Source organism: Brassica napus, chromosome C8 (assembly GCF_020379485.1).
Source record: "Brassica napus cultivar Da-Ae chromosome C8, Da-Ae, whole genome shotgun sequence".
In the NCBI taxonomy this organism is placed as follows: Eukaryota; Viridiplantae; Streptophyta; class Magnoliopsida; order Brassicales; family Brassicaceae; genus Brassica; species Brassica napus.
The window spans coordinates 31263013-31286611 of NC_063451.1; the positions used below are offsets into that span (position 1 = coordinate 31263013).

Genomic DNA, 23599 nt, shown 5'->3' on the forward strand with positions numbered 1-23599 from the left:
TGACAGAAATTTCCAGTTGTGAGAATAATGAAACTTTAAAATCACGAGAGACTGATCTTAGAAGAGACCGATTAAGTCACTTACGATAAAGGCATGTTCACCGATAATAATAGTTACAAAGCATTTGACGAAGACTTGTCCCTTGGTTCATTCCTACATGTGACTTGAGTAAATATTCATTCATGTATCCAAACCTTCACTGCTCTTTCCCTTCATTTTTCTTTTGTCGGCAAAACAAAGCAGAATTTAATTTGTACTAAGGAAACATGTCAATACACCCCCATTTCTTTCTTTTACTTCAACGTTTAAATACGATAATTCTCATTCCTCGGTAAAAATGATCCACTAGAGTTGACCATCATGCAAAAGGCATATTCTCTGACTGATTCCAATGACGTTTTCTTTGGTTTATAAACCAATTGTTGATCTGTTTTTGGTCTAACCCCGTTGCATCAGCTAAAGCTATCTTATCACCTTCCTGTAAACATTCATATGACATATCATCATCCCATTTAAATATATAGTTGTGAACATAAACTGTGTTTTTGGCTTACAGTAGGGTAAGGCCACTTATAGTGAACACTCCACCAATCGAGTAGCGCTTGTCTTGCTTCTCTTGGTAGCTTTCCTTTCTTCTTCTTCTTTGAAAACTCCAGCTTTAGAGAACTTATACCGCTTCCAAATTTTCTAAGCAACCTGTCCTTGAGATCACGGTCTTCACGTATTTGTTTCCCATCCTGTGATATCTCATCGCCTCCACTTAGTTCCTCGTCAGATGAAACTGCACCATCCTCTGGCACATGCAAAGTGTACAGTCGATCAGTAACCTCTAGAGAGCAAGATGAACTAAACATATTTTCACATGCACGTAGCGATAAATGATTTAGCAGACGACTAAAGGACAGATTAATATGAAAATAGTAGATTATTTGCAACTATAAAGTTAGAGCCGGCTAAACGGCTAAGGGCTCAACAAGAAGAAGACGAGGGCAAAAATGGAAAAGAAACCGCCGCAGTGAATAGTTACTTCCATTGACATTGTGTCAGTAGAGAGGACTAATAGTCTTGTCTCATGAGGACACATCCCCCATACCTGCCCTACTTCATCATCTAAATGGGACTACGACACGTGATCAGTGTGAACCCCCGGAAATAACGCTACACCTCGCATTTATGTTCTTCTTCCCCACAACACCCCAAAACCTATATTTTCACATTTATATATATGCCCCCAACGACTCTACTGACCCACTTACACAGAGCTTTCTGACATTAAACTCAACCCCAAGAGATGATTCAAGAAACATTACCTGATTTCATAATAGTTTTGACTGTGTGACAGAAAGATATAGCCGGAGAAAGCAACCGTGGTTACTTCCGAATTAAAAGAGACAAAGTCAGTCATGCATACAATGTAATGGACTAAGCTACTATATACAAACAGCATTAGAGCTAGAAAGTATAGTATTAAAATATGTAAAAAAACAAATAAAATTAACACGTTACTGTCAACAGATATTTTTACCAAAGAAGGCAAAGCATGCAATGTGCCACATCAAGTTCTTGAAATTAAATTTAAACAACCCCTACAAAGTCGACTAAAGCAATGGCAAATATATAAACAACTAGCCAAAGAATTCTACAAACAGCCAATGTCAATCATGACGAAAACAGAGATGGTAACAAACTCATAATTCAAATGCACACATCACCAGAGAAGGCATACAAAGTAATAATGAACACATTAAAACATTTAGAACATGAGCTGATTACGATAATGTCAGACAGATACGATTGAAAGTGGAGCCTCAAGGTTCATACTGTATACACACATGTGAATTATGTCTCATTATGTTAATAGTTAAATGACAGAAAAAATAGTTTGTAATTATGTTCTTACATTTCATTGACTGCTTGAAAAAATAGAGTTTAACATGCAAATAAGCAGACACGTGCAAGTAGCGTGCCGCAGAAGGACATCATACGACCCACCAAGGGAACAACGCAACCAGAGGAAATGACGACCACTACTTATACTATATGCAAAAGAGTTGAGAAAAAGATAGAGAAGCATATAGTCAGTCTTATAGATGATTTGATTGAGGTGTAGAGAACCCTATGTCTCCTTTTACTACTTTATTAAAAAAATTACCAAATTATAAACAAAATCTTTTAGGAGAGAAAGGTAAGTGGGGGCAATGGTGGGAGATCACTAGCGGAATACACGGGAGTCACATGGACTCCCAAACCTATTACTTAACCAAAACAAAAAAAGAACAAAAAAGGACTCTAATTCAAGCTTTAAGAACAAAAAAGGACTCTAATTCAAGCTTATCATGCAGTATGATCCCGTTTTCTTACAATAAAAATATTCTACTCTTTTAATCAATTATGAAAAAACATATGATATTACTTTGGGAAAATGCTTCGCAAAGAAGAGAAAAAAAAAACTAAAAGGAATCGGAAAAAGTCAATTAGAAACCATTCTCTCTCAGCAGCTAAGAGCCCATTAACGAGGAAGAATTTTTAGCGGAATATAAAAACTCTTTTCTTAACTTGTAACTAAAAAAATTAAAAACGAAAAAGCATGAGTAAATGTTCATGTAGCCAAATCTTTTGTATTAGTGAGGTATCAAAGACCTATTTAAGTCAACTTTGGTGGAGCCAAGGATTGGCTGTATTACTAAAGCGGATTAGAACGAAAGAAAGCAAAGCATGCGAGTAATCTAAGAAACTGGTAGATCACATCTCAAGTGAATCTAATTTAACATTGTATTTTTTATTAGTTTATGATTCGTTCAGGTGCAATAAAAACTCGATTCTTCAAGTAGAACGAAAAAAATGGTTAAAGCTCACAACTAATTTAAAAGAAGAAGATGATGCAATCATTCAAAAGGTAAATTGTACTTTGAACAATTTTAAAATAGTTAATCACAAGCATTCGCCCACCATTGACAACCTGCAGTGATCTATTTATCAACCTTTTCCAGCTGATTCTCTCGCAAACTCTCGATTAATCAATTAAAATACTCTGAAATGTAAAATATCAGCAGCTTTTTCCACAATAAACAATATTACCAAAGTACAGGTGGAAACTGCATTTGAGATCTAACGCGATAAGGAAAACCCTCAAGAGCTGGAAAAGTACACCGTTTTATGGAGTTCCATATCTTTACAGCTAACTCTTTCAGGTCGTTAAGTGGAGTTTCAAACTAATTAATTAGTTAAAATTTCTTAGGCATTATTAATATTTTCACTAATGTGATTAGGGATGTCAAAATGAGGTATACCTCATGAGCTGCCCCAGTTCAACTCATTTTTTTTCACGAAAATGATCTCTATATTTTAAACTCATTTAATAAATGAGTTTAGTGATTGAATTTAAATTAGATCACGAGTTATATGAACGATCTTTAATGAACATGATGAACTTGTTCATTTTTATACTTACAACTATATATAATATATAATATATATGTATATATATATTATATTTGAATAACTTCTATTTTTATGTAAAAAAAAATTCTATATTTATCATATTTATTTTCTAAAATTAAAATGTAAAACATACATATAAGTAATATGGAAATTAAACTTTTAAAAGTTATTTATAACTTTTTAGAAGAAAAAAAAAACTATACTGTTTAGGAATTATCAAAATCTTCTATATAAACCCACCTTAACCCTGTCATCTCTCTCACAAACTTTGTTGATCCAAATTTGACATAAGTCTCTCTTGCTTTTGCTTATTTTTATTAAGAACTAACTCATGGTCTAGATGATCTGAGTTTGAGTTTACATATCGAAGCTCATATAATAAATGAGCTGAGCTGAACTAGCTCATGAAAGAGCCGAGCTCACTATGAACTGAGCTAAGTTGAACAAGCTAGCTCATTTTGACACCTCTAAATGTGATCGGTTAATTTCTTAAGGCCACAAAAACGTTTAGAAGTTAGAACCATAGATCATATTAAGCAAATACATACAAAAATGCACTAGAATTGTATATAATATAAATCTTTTTTTTGTTTGGTTTTAAAATGTAAACCTACAACCCACAGAACTGAGCAACTTAACTCACATGTTAGTAAAGTCCAACAAGACACCAAACACTTTTAACACACGAGATGCATATAAGATCATACACTTGGCATTGACACCACTTTCGATGATCAACAAAAAACTCAGATCATTGGAACTTGAACTAGATCAGAGTGAAGCTTCTCTAGAGTTCATTATAAAGTACTCCAATCCGGTGTATTCGTTAATAAAAGGAATTTGTGTTATAAATGTTTTTAATTCTAACGACAATGAATGTGCTTAAATTTAGTTTTCCAAAAATATTATCTGCGAGTGTGCGTAATAAGTATTTTTTATTGCTAATATTTCTGTCAAATTTGTTATGAAAATCATCTGAGCCCTAGAAGATATGTTAATTCAACAAGGGAGAAGAACACAATAAACATACGTTAACGAGTGGTGGAGCAAATAAGTTCGTGAAATTCAACAAAATTTATTGGTTAAAGGTCATGACTAGGTTTTTTCTGTCGACAGGTTTTCACTGGAAAAAACAGGAACGTGGAAAAAAAAATCAGTACGCAACAAGACTCTGAAACGTCAAAATCAGAATCTCTACCGCAAAAGTTAAGTGCTTTCAAGATCATTTTTCTTTCTGACAGGAAAAAAAGGAATATAAAGTTAAAACTGTATGATTTCCACAAAGATGAACAAGAAAGAGATATATAGCAAGAAGAGTATTAAAAAGCCCACCTAATGACTGATAACCAATGGGACCTTTGTAAAATAATGGCAAAAACTGTTCCAAGTTAATTAGACCTTAAAGACGACTTATGAAGCAGTGAACACAAGAAAACCCAATATAGGAAAGTGGCTATGGAGATGAAAGATGTGACTCAGTCACTCAAACATCTGCACCAAACCTAGGGTTTATCTTTTTCTATTTTTTTCCTCATATAAGCGGAAACTAGGGTTCTTGAAATCATTAAGCTCCCAGTCATATTTCAGAGACTACGAATAAATTTTTTGAAACGAATTCAATATCTTTCCTGTTTTTTTTTTTTTAAACGCATCTTTCCTGGTTAGTGTGGTAAAATAATGTAACGGAAAGACACACTTATCGAGTAAAGCAATATATAAATAGGAGATAAATAGAGTGTAAATCACACACAGATCAGAAACAACACTCAGAGACCAAACACCAATCTTAGCCACTGAACAAGAGATGGATTAATAAAAATGACTTACCCGAAAGTCCCCTGGCAGACTCCACGCCAGTGCATAGGTTCCGTAGCTGCATCTCAATTTTGTTCAAAAAGGTCGTCGCCTCATCAAACGGCCTCGCGAGATCCGATTTGTACTTCACCAATATTTCGCAATAGGTTTCCTGGAATCTCACCAACCAAATATTTTTATGTGTTTAAAAAAAACAAACGAATCCGAATAAAAATCAAGAAAAAGAGATAGACCATGAATTCATCAAGCTCAGGATCAGCTCCGAAGCAAGATGATGAAGGAGCAACGCCTTGCTTATACACATGGCTCTCCCGTTGAATCTCCTCCAGTAGATACGCTATATCCGGCGGCGCTCCAACCTGCAAAGTTGATCAAAATCTCACACCGTTACATCTAACTCAAGGAAACAAAAATAAAGAAAATTATTACCAAACAGATGGTTTAGTTTCTCCTTTGTCATTAACCAGAAATTATAAAAACAATAACACTTTCTTGAATTTCACCAAGAAAGTAAAAAAGAAGCCTAGATTATGAAATGATCAAAAATTACTTGACAAAAAAATGAATATGATCAAAATTCTTATAGAGGTGAAACTATAAAAGTAACTGCGCTAAAACAAACAGAAAAAGGAAGAGACAAGAGAAAGGAACAGTGGACCATCAACTATGATTATTCTCGATCAGTTTTTGTATAAATCACCTTCTGACAGTCCATGTACGCCTGGAGTAACCGTGGATACGAAGGATGACAAGCTATTTTAGCCTTGATGACACCGAGCGATACGTTACCATTATTCGTTCGGATCTCTGGACCCATCGATGCAGCCTCGGACGACATAGCGGAGGCGGCTACTGAGAGTAGCTCGTTCGAACCGAAAACATCGGAGACGCGGTTGTCTCCGGCGGAGGAGCAAAGCAAGGTTTGGTAGTCGGAAGGAAACATCATATTATCCTGTGACATCATCATCACCGGCTTATCTGAGTAGTCACATGTTGGATGAAAGCCGTACATTCCATCCATCGCCGGTGACCACCTCCGTCTTCTTTCTTAACTTGTTTCTCTGCAAAAAGCTAGATAAGCAAGCGATGAAGAATTGTATGAAACCGCCTTTTGGTTATTGTACAATATATTTCTATGGGGGTATTTTATCTAGAGATAGAGAGAGAGAGAGGCAGGGATCATATTTTCTTTTGGAAAAAACAAAACAAAACAAAATAATAATAATAAAAATAGTTAATGGAAAAAATGGAAAGTGTAATTACGAAAGAGGACAATGAGCTATATGGCTCGAGCTTGGGGCTCCATACAGTTTCAAGATAAGGCCTTCCCAACTTATGGGTGAATTTTCCTACCAAAGGCAAGTGTTAACAAGAGAATGACTAGAGGATGTATCTTTTTTCCATATAATCAGATACGGGACGAAAGTGCTTTTAGGAAAATGGGCTCATCTAACCAAAATTTGATCTAGTTAATTAGGTAGTTGACAAAAAAAGGTATTATACTATGAGCAGAATTTGCATATCAAGAGGTGTTTAATTATCATCGTGTATATACCAAAATATATGAATTTGGAATAGTAGAATGAAGAGAGTTAACCAAAATGCTAAGGTAAATATTTTTTAAATAGTGATAGTAAAAAATAGAAAAAAATTTCTAGGTTAACTCTTTATTAGTTTATTTTCACAAAATAACACTTAAAAATGACCAAAATAAGTTTTATTAAATGGTAAAAATAAATTTATATCATAGGATTAACTAATCTAGACTTAAGAATTAGAGTTAAAAGATGGGGTTTTGAAGATATAGTTTCAAATTTTAAAGAATAATAAATAAATATTAAAATTTTCAAAATATAAAAAAACTATTTTGGTTATTTTTTTTTGAAAGCTATTTTGTGACAAAAATTTAAAATGGCTATTTGAGAGAATTGCCCTAAAAATATGAATGAAAATTTCTTTAACTAGTTGTAGTTTTCTAATTTGTTATTTGTTTTACACACACAATGTAAACAGCACAAAAATTATTTAACAAATTTTACAACTCTATAATAGCTCTACTAGTTGAATCGATCTGATCCGAGTCAGTGTTTATTTCCCATATTAAGGCCTGTGAAGAAGATTTAATTTCCCATCCTTTTGGTTACTGCTCTGACGAATTATATAACTTGGTCTCAAATCTCATAGTGAACAACATATACAGCAGCACAAGATGAAGAGGTTAAAGATTTAATAGTTTTTTTGTTTTAGTGCTAATAGTTTAGTTCTGTAAATCTGTTGCTAGATACAAGGCAATAAACTATAAAGAGATTTTATTGGTGAGTAATTGATACCAAACGTGAAGAGCGTATGGCTGTGAATATAGAGATATGCTTTGGCTAGAGTGGATAGGGATAAAATCAGAGCCGTGCTTACCGGCCTATGAAAAAGGCGGTTGCCTTAAACCCCCACCTCTAGCACAAATTTAGAGGCCCTCAATTTTTTTTATACTTGTTTTGATTCAGCTATTATATTCGACTGTTACATATTTATAACACCAGTTTCCAAATATACATCTCTTCTAGTTTCATTTTATAACTGTTTATATAGCTATTTAAGTCTTCTTGTACAATTTTCTAAGTTTACAGTTGCACACTTACGCTGACGCTTAATATATTTTGATTACCATAAAATGAAGATATATGGCCATAGTTTTCCTTTCTGCTATATAATTAATTTTTTTAAATTTTATATGTTTCAACTCTCACCAATTTTAGTGCTATATAAATAATAATACAAAAATACCTATTATAGTTTTTTATTCTTAAGCTTATTGTATTCACTAGAATTATTTTTATAATAAATTTTACATTTTAATAACATTATTACTTTGAATTTTGCCTTAGGCCCAAGAAAACCAGGCACGGCACTGGATAAAATGTAGACTGCACCACCTCCACAATTGGATATTTCGATTGTACGGAAAACCGGGTCTCGAGAAGCGAAAATTGTTCTTCTTTTGTTCTAATTAAAATAGTTAATTTCTGAGTAAAGCAAGTTTGTGGATAAAAATACGAATAAAATAAATGGTTTATGCCAACATTGATGATGTTGCAAAATCAGCGCTCTTAGCCGATTTAAATATTTTAGGTTATATTCTGATAAGTCTGACTGTGTAACATAATTAGAGTAAAATGGTAAAAGTGGAAAAATTTCACCTGGTTTGCTCTCATTTAAACCAAGCAAAATAATAAATACAGAAATTATTTCTGCCATTTTATTCCAAAAATGAGAATAAAGTAGAGTAAAATTTCTTTCACCTTGGATGAAGTAAAAATGTTTATTCCAGCGATATTATTTTTCTTTCAGCTCATTTCCACCTTTTTCACATTTTTCCTCTGTTATATAACCAATCACACCCTATATATATTGCTAGATACTATGTACATTATGGTTATACTGAATGTTTATGCCAATACTGATGATGTGGATATATACATGATGATTTAGTTAGTGAAAATGAACGAGCTTGTTTACGGAACATAGACAAAGGCAATTTGGAAAATTTCCTGATTTTCTGGGGGGGGGGGGGGGGGGGGGGGGGGGGGGGGGGGTGTGTGGGGTTAAAATTTGCTGATTTTTATTTATTAATTCATCAACTTCGAAATTGTTCCTAATTTCAAGAGATAGTATCAAGAAGAGAAAAACACCACTTTAACAAAAAGAGAACAGAAGAGCATCTAATAATATATCGACTGAAAAAATTCTTTTAGTTTTGTCGACAGCTTTAGAAGTCTATCGTTTACTTTTCTATTAGGAAGGTGGCATCTTCAATAATACTACTTTTGATATAAAATTTGTTTATATATATTTTTCTCCTCTCTTTTAAAGACGAGAGACTCGAGTCATTTTCACTTTAAAGGTAATTGTGAACTATTGCAATAAAATAACAAACTAAACAACCTCTTTTCCCTTCTAATTATAATTAGTTTTGTGAAAATAAGGATGCCTACGATAGTTTTTGGATAAGTTCATAGAAGAAAAGAAAGAATTCTAAACTGTATAAAGTCGGTGTGTGTTAAGCGTATAATTAATAAAAAATGGGTGAAAACGATTTTTAAGAAAGTTAATCGCTTCTACTTTCTACATACCTACTTCTGATTCTACTTAATCTAAGATAAAAACATATGCTGACATTATTATAGTGCTTTGGTTACTGATGAAAACGTCATAATCAATGAGTGCCGGGGTAGAAAATATCGAAAATGCTAATAAAAGCAAAGCATATAAATTGATTTTTAATATAAGATTTGATTACTTATGTGCAGTTGACGAAACACTCACACACTTCACTGTTTTTGGAAACTTTGTTCGGGATACTCAGGGTTAAGTTTGATTGATCAAAATAAAGTATAAGATACATTACCACATGGAATGAATGAATGAATGCAAATTGCGATTTTACGAAGGGCTAATAGGTATGTAATTGGCCTATCATTCAAAATGTTCAAATATCCATCATCCATGCAATTTGCCACTTGGATGCTGCATGTTGAATTTGATCTCAGAATGCATTTTTTCTTAGAGCTCTTATGATTGGTTTCTTCTATTAACTCCCCATCAGCATCCATAGGCTTTGTGATTTGATAGATTCTTTTCATATTTCTGTACCTATCTCCCTACCTATCCATCTAAGGCAATAATTTTATCACCAAATAATGCAACCCGATATATATACATATATGGTTTTATTTTAAAATTTGTCTATACCTACTACTGTCTAATATGCAACTTACGTGCTGAACTTATTTAGTATCCGTGTCAGCCAGTAGCTATTGTCTTAGCAAAACAGATCTTTTTCTTTGGTGCAACAGCAAAACAGATCAAGTATATATATTTTCTAACATTTGTAGAACAGCTTAGAGCATCGTTAAAGGTAGAGTTGTTAAATTGGGTATCTAAATAATATATCAAAATTTACTGAAAAATCTTTTAGATAATTAAATGTTATTTTTTCTTTAAAAAAGGTGTTAATCAGAAAATGACACTTGGTTCTGTAGTTTCGAAAGTTTTGGATGATAGTATACTAAACCATCTTCTTCAGGAAACTATTGTGATGTTTTAAAATTTTCTCTACTACTTTAACATTTTTTTAATTATACTTTTTTTGTTGGAACTCTTTATAAAAATTTGCTGTTGAAAGTGCTCTTAGGCCATCTTCAAAGAGGGAGCACATGGGGTGTGCTTGGGCTTAATATATTTGGATTTAATTCAAAAGTGGGCTAAGAGCAGTTTGGGATGGCTGGTCGAAGAGCTGTGCTTAAGGGAAGTGCTGGTCGACATGGCAAGTGTGTATCTCCTTAAAATAAGTTTTTTTGGAATCAATTTTAAAATAAGTTTTTTTGGTACATTATTTAATTAATTTTATTTGGTCAAGCACACCCTTAATTAAGTGATCTCCTTTTGAGAATGTCCCATATTCCTAGCCTAAATACAATATTATACTACTATTTTCACTCTAAGCACACCCTTGACTGCTCCCCTTTAAAGATGCCCTTAGGCAAAATATTAGTATATAGCTTCTCAAAAATATTTCGTGACAAAAAAAAAAGCTTCTCAAAAATATTAGTATGATTTATCATCAAAAATATTAGTACGTTGGTTGGCATAATTTGCGATTAATATTTATTGACGATATATACTTATTGATTTAACCGGTTTGTGCTTTTCAGAGTTGTAGATAATTAGTTACTATATGGACGGGTAGGGGAGATATAAGTACATAAAATGTAAAATAGAACAATTTTACATGGTGTGAGTTTTGCATATTACAGCTACGTTTAGTAGTAATTTTAAGTTCCGAATATTTAAATAAATTTCACAAACTCTGGTTTTAAACCATGTTTTTTTTTACATAAAAACATGTTTAATGACTTGTTAATGTTTCTAAATCTATAATTAGCGAACTAGTAACATTAAACCCATATTTAATGACTTCAGTATATATATATATATATATTGCATAAATAATGTAACCGTCAACACAAAATTAAATAGTAGGATTTTAAAATCATATTTGATTACAGGTTACAATTTATGGTGTGTGCTTATTTATTTTTTCTAAAAATATAAGATGTGCTCAAGTGTCTTCTCGTTGATGGACATTTGATTGACCCATGCATTTCCGGGCCAGGTTTGTTCGAAAATTACCTGACACAAAGCTACGGTTTCGTATGAATCCATGTAAAAATCAAGCTTGCTCTGGTGCCTCCATATCACTCTTTTGGATCTCGACCGTTGATTCTCACCAAATTTATTGATGTTTTGGGTTACTAGTTTAGCTCCATATGAATTATTCATGACCTTGAACCATACATCAGATTTGAATTGATAGTTATATCTGGTCTTAATATAGCAATAATTATAGGCTTATATATAATATAGCCGAGGATACAAATGTTTAAAATCAAATAACGGGGTAATTAAGGTTGTTATGTTGGTATTTTAAGCTACCATTCTTAGAATTGAATATTTATAAATATTATTGCTTTTCATATATCTTAGGCTGAATTTTAAAGTTAACTCAAAGAATAGTACATATGGCTAATTGCATATATATAGATTTATATGTGAATGCTCCATGCATAATTTAAAATCTCTGGATATCTTCATATGGAATATGATGCAGAACAAATAATTGATATGATTCGAGTTAAATGATTGATATGATTCGATCAATGGGGGAAGTGTGTATGCCCATTCCTAGCTAATAGGAATCATTTGTAGTCGCAGTGTATAAACATTTGGAATCAGTGTTAATAGGATCGATGTTAAAGTAAATAATTCTCTTTAAGTAAATAATTTTTTTATTATATAAAGAGATTTGCGAGTGTATTTTAAAGAATTTCGTACTACCACTTGATCATGATTGAGCATAACAGATTATTGGTCTCATTTATGTAACAAAAAAATAAAAGAAAGTATACAACAAAGTTGTTTCTCAGAAAGAAAAAAAGTATTCAACAAAGTTAAATATGAACATACGTGCTAGGAAGTAGGAAGTGAACAAAATATTAAGCTCATCTCCAACCCAGCTCCAAAACACAATTTTAATATAATTTTTACACAAATTTTTTTTTTAATTCAACACTAAAAATCACACCATTTTAATTTAATACTATAATTTCACACCAAATTTAGTGTGATACTATTCACTACACTAAAATACTATTCATCCCAATAAAACACAATTCACTTAATTTATTAATAAAATAGGATAATTAAATAAATAACAAATACCAACAGAAATACATATAATATTATAAAATAGCTTTTAGCGTGAAGTTTGGTGTTGTGGTTAGAGAATAATTATTTTTAGTGCTGAAATTGCATCAAAATAGTGTGGCTTTGACACTAAAATAGTTTTATGGGTTGGAGATGCTCTTAAGCCAAGTCCAACGGCACAGTAAAACATCAAAATAGCGTGTGATGTGATGTTTCTTCGGCACGGTAAAAGCGGTTCAAACAGGACAAATCAAGCAGATCATGCAAATCAAGCGAGACAAGTGCAGATCAAGCGAGACAAATACAGATCAAGCAAGATAAGTGTAGATCATGCAGATCAAATAGTTTATTATAAATTTAAATGGTAAAATCAGTTTAAATAAAATGAATTATATATTTTAATAATTAAAATTATAATAAAAATCACAACACATAATATATAAAAACTTTAACAATTAACAAAATACATATCTTTTTATTACTATATATATATAAACTCCAATACTATATATTTATATAATACATATTATAACTAAAACCACATATATTATATAAATATAATATTTTAAAATAGATATGAAAATTAGATGATGAAAATGCTAAATAGATAACGATAGTTTTTGTATTATTAAAATCGTGAGTAACTAAAATGAAAATATAATATTTATAGAAGAAGTTTAGATATATTTTAAAATTCAATTATTTATGAAAAAATCATTGATTGGTTAAGAAAAGATAAAAGCAGATGGACTGCCTCAAATGTATGGTGGTGAAATCAGCATGCAGATTTATTGCTTTTTCTCACAAAAAGACAAAAAATATTGATCTACATGCAGATCTCCTGCTATGCACTTGATAGAAAAAGAAAAATGCAAATGGTAACTTTAAAACAGGAGAACTACATTTGTGGGTGAACTGTCTTTCTCCCACTACACCATTCAAACACTGTAGCAATGACAAAACTTTTTTTTTTAATTTTAATTTTATTTATATTAAAACTGTTTATTGTATACATTATTTAATTATATTTAGTTACATTTGATTTCTATGATTATTTAACAATTGGATTACATATTTTTAAAATGTCATAGTTATTTGTTATATTTAAATTTTAATTAATATTTCATATTTATTTCTATATAAAATATATTTAATACTAGTTTAAACATTTGAAATATAATTTTTTTGTTGCAGTTTTAATATTAATTAAATACTTTAGTCATAAAAATAATTAATATCTATCAAAACTATTAAACGCTAAAAGAATTTTGATTAATAATATAATAATAAAGAATTTTTTTTGTGTAATATTTGGTTTATGGTTGGAGATCAAAAAAATTTTAGTGCTAAATTTATATTAAAATAATATAATTTTGACACTAAAATAGTGTCATAAGTTATAGATGTCCAAACCCGTTCATAAGTATATCTATGGACTATGATACCTGAAACCTCTGGATAAAAAAACTGAATAACTAGAAGTCTAGAAGACCTAATATTTCGGTCTTTGATGTTGCAAATCAAGACTTTTGTATGCACAATCACATCTTGATGGACGTAAACCAGATTTTGTTTTATATTTAATTCATTTTCAACCAATTTTTTTTTTGTTCAACCTTTCAACCAAATATAAAACATCAACTTAATTAAGCCAATCCAAACTACGCGGACAACATAAGTTTTATGGAAACTGGTTATGACGAAATAGAACAAGCCAAAAAAAAAAAGCGAGCGAGGGGAGAAAAGAAGCGCCGTCGTTATTCTATCTTCTCCGGCCACGGCTTCATGCTGTTGGTTACGGGAGAAAGTAGATACCTTTTATTACTTGTTTTAGTCTTCTTTCTTAGTATAGATGGGTTTAAATCTGGTCGAAAGTTTTAGTTTTCGGATTGAAGCGGGGAGACTTGAGATCGGACTCCACAGACTCGATCTCATCAGATCTATGGGTTGTGGTGGTTAGGTTATGGTTACCGGCTGTAGTGAGCTCGATCGTGTCTAGTATTGCATGTTTGGCCTTAGCTGCGGTGTGGAGGCGTGTAGATGGTGCGTGGTGAACCCTTATAGAGTCCAATGGCTAGTCTTAGTTGGATCTGGAGGGAGTCTTTTGATCGGAGGCGCGTGGAAGGCGCAGGGTGAACCGTTTCAGAGTCCAATGGTAAGTCATAGTTGGAGCTGGATGAATAAGTGGAGAGGAGGCGTTGTTAAGGCGCGTGGTGTGCCCTTTTAAAATCCAATAGCGAGTTTTGGTTGGATTAGGAGGGTTTCAGTGGATCAGAAGACATATGAAGACGCAATCTACAGCGACGGTTATCCTAAAACTAACGAGTTGGTGTCGAGTTTTCAGGACTCGGTTTGATTCTCATCTAGTGTAGTTATGAACTTTGCTTATGTTAGTTTTGGCTCTGGGTTGATTATAATTCAACCGCCGGCCTCTGTCTCTGGGATTAGTGTATCCTCTAATCGCCGGCTTGTTGTCAGTTTTTAGGTTCTAGATCTTTTGTTTGGAGTGGTAATCTGCATTGTCATGGTCTCTAAGTTTGTGTTCTTCAGTTAAAATATCAGATGACAAAAAAAAAAAACTACGCGGACAGAGTCTGACAAACAATCTGTATACATTTTTCACTGTTATTTTATTAGCTGGAAAATATAACCAGTCTCTTTATAATACTACATGGGAGGATAAAAATATATCAAAATGCAGCTTATATAGCACGAACTGACGACAAAAAAATAATAGCACGAACCATATTGCAACGTGCTTACGGAATTAGCAACTATATATGCGAGCCATTGGTTGTTGTACCTCTTACTATATTATCTTCTGGGGTCAAAATTTCCATTTATTCATTCTACTCTATCTAGTAAGCGTAGTTAATTCCTTTATTTAGTATAGTTTATTCCTTTTTTGTATATACCGTAATACACACACACACAAGATCTGCAACTACCATCTAAGATGCAAAAGATCAATACATATCTAGTTTCGATTATGAAGTTTTCAAAGCTAATGTCAAGGTATACAAAGTTACTAACTAATATTATTCGATATTAATTATGGTTTAATTGGTATCTACGAAATTTTATCAGAAAAATAATAAGTAGTAAATTGTTTTCGTTAGAGTTAGATTGATCAACCACTTGTGAGAGTCTAAAGTTAACACTCTTTCAAGATATCAAGTTTTGTGAAATGTGTGGAGTGTGGTAGAGATCCGGTCGGAGAATATATAAATTTTATTTTTAAAATAATGTAACAAACACCCAAAGGTGCTTTTCAAGTTTTAATTATATAATAATCCATCGGCAGCACTATTATGTCCACTCCGGTCGGAGAATATATGCGTACCATATTTGTAGTCAGTACTGGCTTTCACTTACATCCATAATCACTGCTCATACTTTAATAACCGAGTTTTCTTATGTTATATATCACCAACAAAAAAAAACTGTTCTATTAGGTTTCACTAGAGGCCGAGTCCCGCGCAAGCGCAGAGTTATTTGTGCATGCTGTTGTTATTTAGTTTTACTTAATGTTAGCGTTGTTAGTTATGTTATTCTTACACTTATGTTGGTGTGTGCAGTTATTTGGCAAAGCAGAAAGTTGGAGGTGGTGGAATTAGTAGGGAAGCAGCTGTTTGTTGTTGATTACGTGTAGGACGCTTTGTGAACGAAGACCAGTTGATACATATATATTTCTTGTATTTAGTTGTCTGCATCCCAATTCACACCGAGGAACATATGATGATGTGCTTGTGTCACTTTTTCTGGGGGTTTTGTTTTGTTTTGGTGGCTATTGGATTTTAGTTGGTTTCTTTGTTGCATTGTTTAACGTCGATGCCATGTAACCAGAACCGGCCTGTGGGCCAAGCCAATAAAGCAGTGGCTTCCGGCCATTGTATTTTAAGGAAAATTTCGGCCACAATTTTCAAAAATTTTCCTTTAGCCTAGTGGTAAAATGTGAAGTCTGTAGGCGTTGTTACCTACAACCAGAGTTCGAATCTCCTTACCAGCGGCCATTTTTTTTTAATTTGCTTCTGGTCCTGGATTTCTTAGGACCGGCTCTGCATGTAACTATCTGAACATGTTCTCATGCATGAAGCAAAAGATATGCTTATTTTCACGAAATGCAAAGATCCATCAACGTTCCCCTTTATTTAAAAACTAAGTAACTCTTCTCGTGGGAGATAGTTTGCAGATAATTAAAGACAATGAAGTTGAAAATAGGAAAAAGCATACTAAAATGGTTATTTCATTGACACATAAGCTAAGTGGGGATGACAGTTTGATGGACTTGAAACAATCACTCACGTGCATCTTTTCTTCGTTTTCAAAGCTTGGAATTGCTTCATCAACTTCTTCGGCTCTCCTGGGCACATGAACCGTGTAGCTAACAGTTGCTGCTGGTAGTATTGATTGGCAATCCACATATGGAGTTTTGTTGGTGCTGGCAGTCTGAAACACAGTTGTACGTGTGTGTTATATTAGATGATGTTATTCTGTTAAATATATGCATGAAAGTACTATATTCAGCATAAATTGTTTAGCATCAACATGTTTCTTGAGAAAAAATAGATGATTATCCCTAAATATTTTTGGACTGACCGTGGTGACCACCATGACAAACTGGGTTATATCATCTGAGTTCATAAGACCCCTAAAAGGGCCGCATCATCGTCAGTCACACAAAGCAAGTACACGTAGACCAATAGTTTTAGTTTTTATGAAATATGGAAGGAAGAAATCATTCATGTTAGAGTGAAGATGACGATACCTTTTCTTTTAGCAAAAGGAGGGTGATTCCCATAAATTCACCATTTTTATTGATGTTGCGGGGATCCCAGTAGCTGAGGAGATGGCCAACAAAAAACTTGGGAAGACCGACAAAGGCGGAGAGCGTTGAAGGTGGTGGGGAGGACGGCAATAGCATCAGAGACAAACATGCTCAATAATTGAAAAAAACAGTGCTCGTAGATATGAGAGGTTGGACTCCTGGATCTAGCATGACCTATATATAGCGAAACCGTTCGTATCAGTTATGAGACGCTAGCGTTTTTGATGGTGTGCGTAAAGAGGGGGAGATGAAGAGATAAAGGGAGACTAAGAGTTCCATGGATTTGATTGGAGAAGTTTAGACAATAGCGTCTGTGTATTGGAGGGGAGGCGCAGGATTGGGAAAACCATAGGTCTCAGTCGAAGACGAAGAGCTGACGACTTGCAGGTTTTTTAGGACCAGTTTTATGGTTTATTAATATATGCTTAGGCTTTAATCAAATGTATAAACTGATATAATAGATGGGCTAGCGAGTTAAAAAAAATAAGCTCACAAATCAATCAGCAAATAATAGAGAACATGATTTGTAAATCATTTTATTTATTTGTGGGACATTATTAAACCGACCTTCATAAATATATATTATTTTCGGCAATCAATGTAAAAAGTATCCTTTAGTTTAGTGGTATAAATGTTGGTGTTTATATGTCAATAACCCGGGTTCGAGCCATGGGATTGACATTAATATGGTGATGTTGTGGGGATGCATTTGATACAGAAAGAAGAGAAACATCATCGTCACCATATCATATGATGTAGCAAAGTGTTAATTGGTTGTTGAGTTGATATTCTCTTTTGTTGGAAGTGGTCCTTAGTTTTGTGTCTGTGGTCCAACAAACGTTCACAAACTTTGTCTTTAATTCTGTTTCCTAATCTTAAAATGTCACTAAAGTTAACTTATTAAGGTTTCGATCCACCAGAAACCGGAAAAGTTGTCTCTGAATCATTCTCTCGCGTTACTTATTTCATTGTGGTCCTTCGATTCATGTTTTTTTTCCTCTGTATACTTGCTCTTACCAAAGTAAACAAAGATAAAAGAAACAAGAGAAGAATAGAAGAGAACCATATTTCGTGTGGGCCTGAGCCGGTTCAGAGCTTCAACTCGATGATTCCATAATTGAATATATCCTGTAATATTAATAAGAAATGAACATATAATAATAAAATACAAAGAACAAAGGAAAACTATGTACCGGTGATTCCAATAGAAGATTAATTATATTAGTTTGGATAACGATTTTGCGATACAAAATAAACTAAAACTAGAGCTAGCTTTTTTGTTTCTACACAAAATTATTTGTTATATATACTCAAACTAATTAAGTTTCTATGGTTTATATAAAGCCATGATCATGTTTTTAGTGGACACGTAGTTTTCTTCATGGAAAAAATCCTTGTTCGGAACTACGATAGACGCTAGTCGGACGACAATTCCGGACCTAACGAATTATCAAAAAATCGCAGATTAAGTGGAGTATATACGCGGGAACTAGTTAAATATTATTTTATTTTATTATAATATTTAAATTAAATATAAAATACAAATATATTAGAATTTAATTGTTTTTGTATGTTATTATTGAAATTTATTATTGATTTTTTTTTTAAAGTTAATTGTTAGCAATACAATTAAAAGAAAAATTAATTTATACTATTTTTTGAATTTTTATCGTATGCATAATTGAACAAAGAATTCATTGTTTCCTAGTGGCCAAGGCATTTGCGCTGACTCTGAATAACATGGATTCGACGCCTCCTATCTACATATTAATTATTTTGCATTATTACTATTAAAATGGACAAAAGTTCTACATCGCTTACGTACGAAAAGAGATGCAAAATCTCACTATATATATAAAGAATAAATGTGTAGGAAATGGTAATGTAACTGGGCTTCATGATTTCCGAAAACCTAATAAATTCTTTCATAATTTGAAATTTTGGCCTATTTAATATTAGTTGGACCGATTAGTTGATCAAATGGACCGATTAGTTGGTCAGATGGGCCAACTAATTGGTTAAATGGGGCGAGTAATTGATTCTTTATTTTGTTGGCCGATTATGCTAAAATCGCTGCGGCTGATGTCCATATTGTGATTAGGCAGCCGCGTTTTCGAACAGGGAAAAATGTATAATGTTTTATTTCTAGCATTTTTTCTACTCTATATTCTATTTTAAACTTTTTTTTTAAATGTGCTCTATTGGCTTATTAAGTCAGTTCCAATAATAACACATTTAATGCTACAAAATAAATAGTATTTTGTTAAATAAATCATTTGTATAAGTTTTTGCAAAAAATTATTTGATTTATGTTTTTTTTTGAACAACTTGATTTTTGTTTTACTTAGACTTTTGTGTGTTGTCAATATCTCCTTTTAAACGCGCCTAACTGTTATCGTGCTTTATGAGCTTCCCGCCCCAGGTACGCAAAGTCAAATATTATTTCATATTTTTGGAATAAAAGTTACGTTTTTCTCATAGTTCATCATTTGTTTAACAAAAAGGTCGCGTAGATGTATAGTTTACATACAAATAAACATAGTAAATAAATCAAACTCAAAACTAAATCAGTTCGTGCCACGTTAAACATAGTTGATTTGTAGTTTATTTTATGTAGATGCATTAATGGAAACTAATTAAATAGTCAAATATCTTTCCAAATGTAACCTATTACTAGCGTCTCTTTGGTCTCACAAACCGGCGACTGAGTGCTCTATTTTTTTTTGACTTGTCAAGCAAATTTACAATTAATATACAGTAAAAACCTTATAAATTAATAATGTTGCAATTTTATATTTTATTAATTTATAGAGTTATCAGTTTACAATTTTTTTTAAAATTTTTTTTCTATATATGATATATTTCTTTTCTAAAATAAGAAAAATATTTGATTTTAGTGTATATAGATTAATTAAAATTTTGAATTTTGACATTTATATTAGTTTTATCATATTATTTAGTATATATAAAAATATGTCTCACAAAATTTAAATGTAGTTTTAGATAAAATTTTACTAAATCTCATCAAAAAAATATTAAATGTTAAGAAATATAAAAATATTATTAATTTATATAAATTATTAATTTGTAATTTTAATGAGACCATAATTTTACGTAAAATATTCTACAAAATATTATCCTATTATTTTATCGATTTGTTTATATTTTGAATCAATCCAATTTGGAACCATAAAAATCTATTAATTTATAATGTTTATTAATTTATCGAGTATTGATTTATAGTATTTCTTATGTATATACAATTACTCTAAATAAGTAAATAACGAACAAAAAATGAATAAAATAATCAATTCTTTTTCATTTTCTAAAATTATATTATTTATATTTATAAAAAATAACACATAATTCATATTCATTCATGTATTTTAAAAGAATTATAAAACAAAAATATTCTCTATCAAATTAGAAAAGTAACATATATTTCTCTTCATTTTTATCTTCTTGTTCTTTTCTCTTTTCTTTTTTTTTTCCTTTTTATTCTTATTTTTTAATCTTCACCTCACCACCCGTTAGAGCCAGTATATATATATATATATTTTTGTCAACGAGCCAGAATATATATAATCATTTGATTGGATACCTTGTGTAAGGTTGACAAAAAAAGGATACCTTGTGTAAATAATATTTTTCAGATTCTTTTTGGTGTTTAAGAGTGCCAAAGATGGATGGGCTGGAAAGGGTCCATATAATTAGGCCTGGAACTTATTATCCGAGATCCGGATTCGATCCGAGATCCGTTTCGGATCCGCTCCGAAAATAGGATATCTGGAGTGTCCGGATCCGAATCCGGATAGTAAAATATTGGATCCGTGCAAACCGAATCCGGATCCGGATATCTTAATTTTTAGGTCCGGATATCAGGATCCGGATCCGTATTTTTAAAATACATTAAATTTTTAAATTTTATTAATATTAATATTTGATATATTAATATTTATACATGAATTAATCTTATAATATTATATTTTAGTTTTTACAATATTATAAACATCTATAAATATATTTATAAATATTTAATTTATGTATTATATTAAAAAATAAGTATTTTTTTTGTTAAAAAATTATTTTTAATTATTTTAACGGATCCGGATCCGGATCCGAATCCGGATATCCGCGGATAATAGAATATCGAGACGGATATCCGAAACCCGGATATCTGGAAACCACGAATCCGGATCCTGATATTAAATCAACGGATCTGACGGATCCGGATCCGTCTCAGGGCTACATATAATTACAATACTTAGTTCTTTACTTCTTTTTTGTCATTTCTTTATTAACCAACTTTGTTACCAAAGCGATGGCTTAAAAGTAGGGTTGTTCAATATGCCAAAACCAAACAGTACCGAACCGAACCGAACCGAACCGAACCGAACCGAAATAGATAATATGGTTTGGATTTGATATATACCATACAAACCGAATGGATATGATTTAAAAAAAAACCGTAGGATTTGGATATGGTTCGGTATATAACCGATAAAACCGAATAAACCGAATAAAACCGATAAAAAATATAAACATGTAAATATGTATATATTTTATAACAACGCATGAAAATCATAAGTTAATTTTTTTGCTAATAACTATTACCATATTTTTTACAGTAAAAATAGTCCTGATTTGTAAAACACTTGAACTATAATTAAATAACAATTCATCGCAAACATGCTTCTTATTTTCTTAGTCTTCTTTTGATCTTTTTGCTTTAATTTAGCATTGACTAAATTGAAATAAAGATTATAAATTTGATGATAACAATTAGTGGAAATTCTTCACAATTTTTTTTTATCTATAAACGAATAGAGTTTCGCGTTTAATAGATGAAACATGACTTTGATGAACGTTAAATATGAAAGAATATAATAACTTATTTTTTGTGCTTCGTGCTTCTGTTTTATTTTTTGTTTTTTATTTTTATTATCAAAATTTTGAGCTTTGATTTTAATTATAGATTTGATTATTTTATTAGATGATAGAAACATTTTTTATTTTTGTTCTTTTATTTAAACTTATAATATTTTTTTAATAAATGAATGTGTTTACAACAAGACTCTAAAATTCATATAATATGATCCTAAAATAAAGAATTATGTTTTTTGGTATAAAACCGAATAAACCGAAAACCGACGGTTTATAAACCGAACCGAACCGAAGTAAATATGGATTTAGAATGGTAGTTATATTTTACTAACCGAAATACCGAAAAACCGAAAAAACCGAACCAAAACCGAACCGATATCCGGATTGAACACCCCTGCTTAAAAGCAGAAAATATTCCATTTTCCATTTTCGACACAGATATCATTCTTTTTCTTATCTGAAGGAAAATGCGTTTTATTTGAAGACTAAATTCAAGAAAAAAGTGTAGTTTCAAAACATTCCAGTGAACATGACCCTCTTTTCTAGAAACAAGAATCAGTTAATTAACTTTAGAGGAACCGAGGAGGACTTATAATGATTTCGTATCTAATTTAAATTGGATTATGTGTATCTTTGGCTCACTCACTCTCCAGTCTCCAGTGTTGAGTCTTATAAATAATCAATCTAGTAACCAGATAAACATCTACGTATCTTAGTTTATTCATTATTTTGCGAAGTACACAATTCTACTTTTGATACTTCCACGTTTCCACGCGTTGGTTTTTTATAAGTTTTATTATTTACATTAAAACTATTTATATTTAAATATTATAAATCATTGAAACTTTATTTTATATTAAAAATAATAAATATAATATGTTTTTATTCTAAGATCATATAGTAATTTTTTTGGATGAAATTTCAAATTTATTGAATTATCAAAAGAATGTTATATACAAATCAAACTTTTTTAAGAACTGAATTTTTTTTCTATAGATATAAAAACTACTCATAAGTTGTTACTTCAAACCTTCTTCTTAATAACCCTTCCAACTTATGATTTTGCTTGTGCCGGAGTGAACTAATCATGTTCTTCATTGCTTTGTTTATTAGTCCTTGCATGTTGTTTGTAAAAGTTCTCGGCTTCTTCATTATTAGCCCTCGCATATTGTAAATTTTATTTTGTTGGTTTGAGTTGACCACTAACAATAGTTTTTGTTAGAGAACACAAAATTCTCTTTTTTTTCTCGAGAAGCCAAATTCTTTTTTTTCTCGAGTTTTTAAAGGACGGTATTACAAGAATGCTTCACCCCTGGATCCGATTCGTTCATATTCCCCGTCATATGGCTGGAGGAGTATTACTTCTGCTAG

At 31.6% G+C, this 23599-nt stretch overlaps 1 protein-coding gene across 1 annotated transcript; it reads right to left on the bottom strand.

Moving 5' to 3' along the window:
• Positions 1-6439, bottom strand: LOC106414253 (homeobox protein knotted-1-like 6). The gene is made up of 5 exons (XM_013854936.3): positions 5957-6439; positions 5490-5615; positions 5269-5407; positions 555-793; positions 1-478 (listed from the first exon to the last, which is right to left on the bottom strand). Exons 1-5 carry the CDS (start codon positions 6275-6277, stop codon positions 359-361), a joined length of 945 nt encoding a protein of 314 aa, XP_013710390.1. The 5' UTR covers positions 6278-6439; the 3' UTR covers positions 1-358.
• Between the last annotated feature and the right edge of the window lie 17160 nt (positions 6440-23599).